The sequence below is a fragment of the Oncorhynchus mykiss genome, chromosome 25, assembly GCF_013265735.2.
Source record: "Oncorhynchus mykiss isolate Arlee chromosome 25, USDA_OmykA_1.1, whole genome shotgun sequence".
Taxonomy (NCBI): domain Eukaryota; kingdom Metazoa; phylum Chordata; class Actinopteri; order Salmoniformes; family Salmonidae; genus Oncorhynchus; species Oncorhynchus mykiss.
This window is the reverse complement of record NC_048589.1, coordinates 21653977-21662479: the sequence shown is the minus strand read 5'-3', so window position 1 is coordinate 21662479 and position 8503 is coordinate 21653977. Positions and strand designations below refer to the sequence as shown.

The 8503-nt window shown below is 42.4% G+C and overlaps 1 protein-coding gene across 1 annotated transcript; it reads left to right on the top strand.

The window, feature by feature from the left end:
* The first annotated feature begins 6064 nt into the window (after positions 1-6064).
* LOC110505590 (transmembrane protein 179-like) lies at positions 6065-8068 on the top strand. The gene is made up of 4 exons (XM_021584907.2): positions 6065-6478; positions 7239-7376; positions 7458-7536; positions 7699-8068. Exons 1-4 carry the CDS (start codon positions 6177-6179, stop codon positions 7879-7881), a joined length of 702 nt encoding a protein of 233 aa, XP_021440582.1. The 5' UTR covers positions 6065-6176; the 3' UTR covers positions 7882-8068.
* The last annotated feature ends 435 nt before the right edge of the window (positions 8069-8503 follow it).

The window sequence follows — 8503 nt, the reverse complement described above, 5'->3', positions numbered from 1 at the left end:
GCTACTAGAACTTCCATGATGTATACAAAGCCCTCCCCCGTCCTGCCTTTGGCAAGTCTGACCATGACTCCATTTTGTTGCTTCCAGCCTATAGACAGACACTAAAACAGGAAATGTCTGTGCTCAGGTCAATATAACACTGGTCTGACCAATCGGATTCCACGCTTCAAGATTGCTTCAATCACGTGGACTGGGATATGTTCCAGATAGCCTCAGACAACAACATTGATGTATACGCTGACTCGGTGAGCGAGTTCATTAGCAAGTGCATCGGAGATGTCTTACCCTCTGTAACTGCTACCTTCCCTAACCAGAAACCGTTGGATTGATGGCAGCATTCGTGCAAAACTGAAAGCGCGAACCCCCGTTTTAGTAATGGCAAGATGACCGGAAACATGACTGAATACAAACAGTGCAGCTATTCCCTCCGCAAGACAATCAAACAAGCAAGGCGTCAGTATAGAGACAAAGTAGAGTCGCAATTCAAGGGCTCAAACACGAGACGTATGTGGCAGGGTCTACAGTCAATCACACATTACAAAGAGAAAACCAGCTCCGTCGCGGACTTCAACGTCTTGCTCCCAGACAAATTAAACAACTTCTTTGCTCGCTTTGAAAACAATACAGAACCACTGACACGGCCCTCTACCAAAGCCTGTGGGCTCTCCTTCTCTGTGGCCAACGTGAGTAAAACATTTATATGTGTTAACCCTCGTAAGGCTGCCGGCCCAGACGGCATCCCCAGCCGCGTCCTCAGAGCATGCACAGACCAGCTGGCTGGTGTGTTTACAGACTTTTTCAAACAATCCCTATCCCAGTCTGTTGTTCCCACATGCTTCAAGATGGCCACCATTATTCCTGTTCCCAAGAAAGCTAAGGTATCTGAACTAAAATTACTATCCCCCATTGCACTCATTTCTGTCATCATGAAGTGCTTTGAGAGACTAGTCAAGGATCGTACTGAAACTGAACATACAGTTCATACTGAACTGAAATGGTCCACCCACACAGACAGCGTGGCGAAGAAGGCGCAACAGCGCCTCTTCAACCTCAGGAGGCTGAAGAAATGTGGCTTTTCGTCTAAAACACTCACAAACTTTTACAGGTGCACAATTGAGAGCATCCTGTTGGGCTGTATCACCGCCTGGTACGGCAATTGCAGGCTCTCCAGAGGATAGTGCCGTCTGCAGGACACCCACACCACCCGATGTCACAGGAAGGCCAAAAAGATCATCAAGGACAACAACCACCCGAGCCACTGCCTGTTCACCCCGCTATCATCCAGAAGGCGAGGTCAATACAGGTGCATCAAAGCTGGGACCGAGAGACTGAAAAACAGCTTCTATCTCAAGGCCATCAGACTGTTAAACAGCCATAACTAACATAGAGAGGCTGCTGCCAACATACGGACTCAAATCTCTGGCATCTTAAATAAATGGACTTAATAATGGTATCACTAGTCACTTTAAATAACGCCACTTTAATAATGTTTACATATCCTACATTACGCATCTCATATGTATATACTGTATTGTACACCATCTACTGCATCTTGCCTATGCCGCACGCCATCGCTCACCCATGTACATGTATTTATTAATCCCTTTACACTTGTGTGTATAAGGTAGTTGTTGTGAATTTGTTAGATTACTTGTTGGATATTACTGCATAGTCGGAACTAGAAGCACAAGCATTTTGCTACACTCACATTAACATCTGCTAACCATGTGTTTGTGGCCAATAAAATGTTATTTGATTTGATTTAAAAGTTCATTTGTGGCATTTCTTTCCATCTTAATGCGTTTGAGACAATCAGTTGTGTTGTCATAAGGTAGGGTGGTATACAGAAGATAGTCAGTCCTATTTGATAAAATATTATGATAATAATAATATAATATCCATATTTTGGCAAGAACAGCTCAAATAAGCAAAGAGAAATGACAGTAAATCATTACTTTAAGACAAAAGTCAGTCAAATCAAGTGTAGTCACAAAAATCATTAAGCGCTATGATAAAACTGGCTCTCATGACGACTGCCACAGGAAAGGAAGACCCAGAGTTACCTCTGCTGCAGAGGATAAGTTAATTAACGTTACCAGCCTCAGAAATTAGCAATAAACTGCACCTCAGATTGCAGCCCACATAAATGCTTCACAGAGTTAAAGTAAGAGACACATCTCAACATCAACTGTTCAGAGGAGACTGCATTAATCAGGCCTTCATAGTCAAATTGCTGCAAAGAAACCACTACTAAAGGACATCAATACGCCATCCCATCTGGTTTGCGCGTAGTGGGACCATCACTTGTTTTTCAACAGGACAATGACCCAACACACCTCCAGGCTGTGTAAGGGCTATTTGGCCAAGAAGGAGAGTGATGGAGTGCTGCACAAGATGACCTGGCCTCCACAATCACCCGACCTCAACCCAATTGAGATGGTTTGGGATGAGTTGGACCGCAGAGTAAAAGAAAAGCAGCCAACAAGTGCTCAGCATATGTGGGAGCTCCTTCAAGACTGCTGGAAAAGCATTCCAGGTGACTACCTCATGAAGCTGGTTGAGAAAATGCAAAGAGTGTGCAAAGCTCTCATCAAAGCAAAGGGTGGCTACTTTGAAGAATCTCAAATCTAAAATATTTGTCGATTTTTTTTTTAACACTTTGTTGTTTACTACATGTTTCCATATGTGTTATTTCATAGTTTTGATGTCTTCACTATTCTACAATGTAGAAAGTAGTAAAACAATTTTTTAAACTTGAATGAGTTGGTGTGTCCAAACTTTGACTGGTACTGTACTTTGTGTATATATAGTGTAGCTCTCTAAAGCATGCAATGAGGAACTGATGATGCACTACCCAATTTCAAAATTGCTCCTTGTGCATTCTACTGTTACAACTTTCAGGAGTAAGTTTAAAGCAGGAGTAAGTTTATAGCCGGACTCCTCGCACCCCCTCTTGGGGGCATGGCTCACAGTTTGGGAACCACTTATTTAAGACATATGTGTCCAACCGGCTCGATTCGATCTTATGTAAAAAATGTAAATTGTGTTTTATAAATTGGATAAAAGTAGAGACTCAGAGGTAGAAAATGGTATATCATACACTACATTCAAGGAACAATGGGAAAGATTTCAATACTAGAAGCTGGTTTATACTAGGGGTGTGTTTGTAGCTTGCTAGCTACTTCCAGACACAAATGAGAGAACAGCTCACGCCGACCATTTTACTCACCCTAGCAGATCTGAGGTTGTTTTTATGTTATCCAGACTGTAACTGTGCTGCTGGCAACAATTTAATTACATTTTTTTTTGCCAACGTTTACAGACACCGGCCATATTCAACGGATGTTGAGTGTTCGTAAATACATCAGCTATTCTGCGCTCTGGCACACTTAGACGAGAGTGCTCTGAAATCGAAGTAGATAGCCAGAGAGAATTTACTAGCTACGTCTATCGACAGTTGTCGCAGTTGACATCAAGAACATTCTATTGAAATGGTTACTTCCATAGACAGTGGAGTCTTTTGTTTAGACGTAGCTAGCTAGCTAAACAATGAACCATAATCCCAACTCATAACGTTACTACCATGCATGAATCTGCAGGTAGCTAACCAACCAGGTTCAATGTTAGCTAGCTAACATTAGGCTATAACTAGCAATGCAAATGGCTCTGAGATATGAATAATATTACTACATAGATCATACACGTAATGATAGCTAGTGAGCCAGCCAGCTAACGTTACCTAGATAGCTAACAGTATGCTTTAACTTTAATAAAAATGACTTTCTGACAAAATTAGAAATGTGTAATATCTGAAAATGTAGCTAGCTAGACTATCTTACCTGTGGATGGACGCTTCTCCCTCTCTGTCACGAATGCCATGGTTGCCCTTAATTTGAAGATGTAATCCTGAGACAGGTGTTTTATAGAATCACCTTCTGTGTGTTCTCTTTTCGATTCCCTCTGCACATTTGCAATCAAACACCTGCATTTTCTCCATCTCCTTAGCAACTCATACTCTAATTCCACTGTTTTAAAAACTCGGTCCTCCAGAAAGTGGAGACCAACACTTTTGCAGTTCTACTACGTGAAATCTTTCAAAAATGCAGCGTTAGAAAGGATTACCTACACCAGCTCATATTATAGACAAAAGCGTGCTACATGGCAGACCAATCCGAACTCATCTCTCGGCATGTCCAGCCCATCCATTATCACAGCCACTCATGGCTAGCGGGAAGGTTCCTTCCTTTGACCATGGCTAAACCAATTAGGCTTGTAATTTAACAATTTTATTCGCATTTACAGATGGCATACAAGTTTATTATTAAGGCACATCAAATTTCACATGTTCCAGAAGGCATTTCTGCCAAACAACGCATTTTGCGTTAAAGTTTACCTTCAAATGGCTCTCCTGTGGAGAGTAGTGAAGCACGACATACGCCTAGTTTCCCGATACGAATCACATATAACCTATTTGAATCATTATGGAACGCAGACCATATAGTAGCATTTTAAACCTGGAGCCTGGCGCACGGTTCACTCCAGCTGGACCACTACAAGGAGCCACCTCTTTTAAGATGAGAAACGATATTGCAACACTGCGCTACGCTCCGTCGGTCCAGTCTACATATTCTCTGTAGATGCCTTTAGAGATTTTTATGCATGCCTCGGAGCATCAAATGTAGCATCACTAGAGCCTCTCGTCAGAGATCGCATTTATTTTAGGAGATTGCAAAATATTACCTTTCATTCAAGACAGGAGAAACATATTGTTTCAGGTGATAATAAATCATGTTTTGTTAAGTTACTTTTTCCTCAACTTGTTTCTCTAACTTTGTAGCAAGTCAAGCTTGCTTGCAGAGCAGCCAGCTAGCTAAAAGCTAGGCTAGCTTGAAGATACCGCATTGTAGCTAGTGACTTCCACCTAACAGTTACCATCAAAAACAAATGTCATTACCATCACAATTAACATATACTGGAGGCAACAGTAATTTAATATAATTAGCTTAACAGCCAATGTGTATTAACGTTATTTAACATTACTTGTACTCACTTATAGGAATGGATAATTGCTTAGAACTTGCTAGCTATCCCATAAAGCCATCTTCTTCTGTGATTTTGGTAACCTGTTTTTGCCAGACTCTGGCTGCATCCATTTACCTTTGCCTTGTGCCCTTGGGAGAATCCCCGCGGGCATCTTTGTCGTTGGTCCAAATTATTAGCCAAGCAAGGGAAGTTGACAATGTAAGCCCATCAGCCCTCGTTTTTGCGAGTGTACAATTATGTTCACTCTGGGGCCTGAAACACCCCATAATTTAATTTGCGATGATTGTACATGTGCTAAGAAAAGTCAGCCAAAACTTAAAACCGACATTAATATGGAGAAGTCAACATACACGTGTAAGTAAAAACGAATGTAAATAAGTTAGAAATTGTGCTAGTAATGCACAGGATGGCTCAAACACGTATCAAAAGTAAGGTTTTTGTTTTGTTATCTTTTGGAAACATTAGCTTGTGCACATTACTTTCCCCGACATCACACTTATACATTGTAATTTTCAATATAACTTTAGTAGGATGGCTAACATACGATGTCTGTGGATGCGTTGTCTTTTAGCCAAAATATGAAATGCAATCATAATTAACTGTAGTGAATATAAGGCACACACAACAGTTCCATGATGACTGAAAATACAAGTGGGATGAACGAGTAGTGGTACATTTCTGGGCAAGAGTGGTTTATTTAAAATGTATTAATTCTTCCCTTGCCCTGCAAGTATCAACTCGTTAGACGTCATGATAGGTCATCAGAAGTGTCCACTTATATTGAGGGCTCAGGAGAGAGTGTGTGTCTTTTAAGTGTTTGGAATGCAGCCTCTGGCTGGACTGAAGACCACACAAAGTTTGGAAAAATATCAAGTATGCGTCTCGCAACAGAGTCTTCAACCGCAAGGGGGCGTTGCGATTCCACTCCATTGTCGGCGTCCACATTGAAATTAATGACAACCGGTGCAATGTAGAGGAGTGCTTATGGTTAATGTGAACGAGGCTTTGTCTGAATCGGTCCCATTGAGCCTGCTGCTCCAGCACGAATGATGCTGATGCTGCGCCCACGCTCAAATGTCTCTACTGCGCAGTCGCCGATGCAACGAACGCAGTAAGAGAAAGGAGACGCAATAATGGCCCTTGATAATTTAATCTTCGCCCAATGCATCCTCTATTTTTTGGCGTTTGTGTTTGGTTTTATTGCCGTAGTGCCTCTCTCTGAAAACACGGAGGATTTTCATGGAAAATGCTTGCTTTTCACGCGTGGTATGTGGCAGAATGAGAACATCACAGTCTCAAAGCAGCGCTTTATCGTTGAGGAGTGGGGACCGGAGTCTTCCTGCAGTTTCATCACTTTTGTCGGGATAGCATCTCTCATCCTGTCCGCAGTGCAGTCATGGAGACTGCTGTTGTTTCTTTTCAAAGGCCACGACGAGTGAGTGTCAAAATCACTTGTGGTTCTTGTGTTTTGATTTGCAGGTTTTCTTTGTGTTTATTCTATCTGAATTATTTAAATAGAGAAAATAGATGGGATGTGTTTCAAGTAGCCCATGCCCATCCACTCCCACACCCGAATGATCAGTGATCCTTCTTGATTAATTACAGCCTTACGTTCAATTTCTTTTTCTGAGGTCTACAGATGTAGCCCTCAAAAAATGTTAACGTATGTTTTTGCTATGGCAAAATCTGCCCATCTTGCTGCTTTGCTCCGTAATCAATATGTTCAATCAGCCAGAAGGAAGACATGCCATTTTCTGCCTTTCAACAGAGGTGCAATTACAAAAACTGCATTGATTAATAGGCCTTATATAATGATTAGACGCTTGCAATCTTTATAATAACCGTTTTGCTACTGTGCAATGCAGAGGTTTTCATTAGTCTGTCGTTGTTTCATTCTGACATAAGGTGGGTAGGGTAATCTATCCATCCACTTAAAAAACATGTATCTAAAACTAATAATTAATTCATTATTGGCATACAGATACACCACCAATCTCCTTCTATTGGTCATATCGTCCATTAGAACGCAACATAGTCACAGTTAAATGAATTATCATCTAATCAAGTCCAATACATACAACATTAGGCAAATGAGCCAGGGATGGTAATGATAGAACAATTACATTATTGAACCTGTCTTACGTTCTCTCTCTCACTTTCTCTCTTGCTCTTTCACTCTGTCTCTGTGAGTGCAGTTCCCTGTTCAATGCCTTCCTGAATCTGTTGATCAGCTCCTTGATGGTGTTCACAGTGTTCCTCTCCAGCACCATCATTAGTGTGGGCTTCAACTTGTGGTGTGACGCCATCACAGAGGGCGGGGGCATGCCCAGCAGGTGAGGCTCATGACCCCATCTTATGGCTCTTGGACAGTCCGGAGAGTTATTTTCCTAAGCTAACTTTGTCTTGTATCTCAGCTGTGAGGACATGCAGGACACCGATCTGGAGTTAGGATTGGACAACTCCTCGTTCTATGACCAGTTTGCCATTGCCCAGGTAAGGGTCAGACGGATGTATATTGTCATACACTTTGTTGATATCTTAGACTTATTAAAACATGTTCAATGAACTTGGAAACCCCTAGCCCTTGTTTAAATCTGTGAGGCTATGTAATGTCTGTTAAACGTCCCCCCCTGCCTCCCCGTCTCTGCTGTGCAGTTTGGTCTGTGGGCAGCGTGGCTGACGTGGCTGGGCATCACGGTCATGGCTTTCCTCAAGGTCTACCACAACTACCGCCAGGAGGACCTTCTGGACAGTCTGATCCACGAGAAGGAGCTGCTGCTGGGACACTCGTCCCACCGGGGCTCCGATGCCAACCAGTTGAAGAGTGGCATGATCTAACACCCAGAGGGCACGTGCACATTACTGACACATATCCTCCTATCCTACCCCAACTGCCAGCCCCTGTCAATCTACACTGAGTGTACAAAAGATTAGGAACACCTTCCTAATATTGAGTTTCACCCCTTTTTGCCCTCAGACAGCCTCAATTCGTCGGGCCATGGACTCTACAAGGTGTCGAAAGTGTTCCACATGGATGCTGGCCCATGTTGACTCCAATGCTTCCCACGGTTGTGTTAAGTTGGTTGGATGTCCATTTGATGGTGGACCATTCTTGATACACACAAGAAACTGTTGAGTGTGAAAAACCCGGCGGCGTTGCAGTTCTTGATACAAACCGGTGCGCCTGAGACCTACTACCATACTGTACTTAAATCTTTTGTCAAGGCCATTCACCCTCCCTCTGAATGGCACACAAACACAATCTATGTCTCAGCTGTCTCAAAGCTTAAACATCCTTTTTTTAACCTATATCCCCCCCTTCATCTACACTGATTGAAGTGGATTTAACAGGTGACATAAATAAATAAGGGATCATAGCTTTCACCTGGATTCACCTGGTAAGAGCAGGTGTTCTTAATGTTTTGTACACTCAGTGCAATTTTCAATCAAGTGAAATCCA

What these genes read in the sequence shown, in the direction of transcription:
- LOC110505590 (XM_021584907.2), top strand. Translation starts at nt 6,177, where the DNA reads ATGGCCCTTGATAATTTAATCTTCGCCCAATGCATCCTCTATTTTTTG. An exon ending in GGCGGGGGCATGCCCAGCAG is followed by an intron (nt 7,377 to 7,457) that starts GTGAGGCTCATG and finishes CTTGTATCTCAG; the next exon opens with CTGTGAGGACATGCAGGACA. An exon ending in ACCAGTTTGCCATTGCCCAG is followed by an intron (nt 7,537 to 7,698) that starts GTAAGGGTCAGA and finishes TCTGCTGTGCAG; the next exon opens with TTTGGTCTGTGGGCAGCGTG.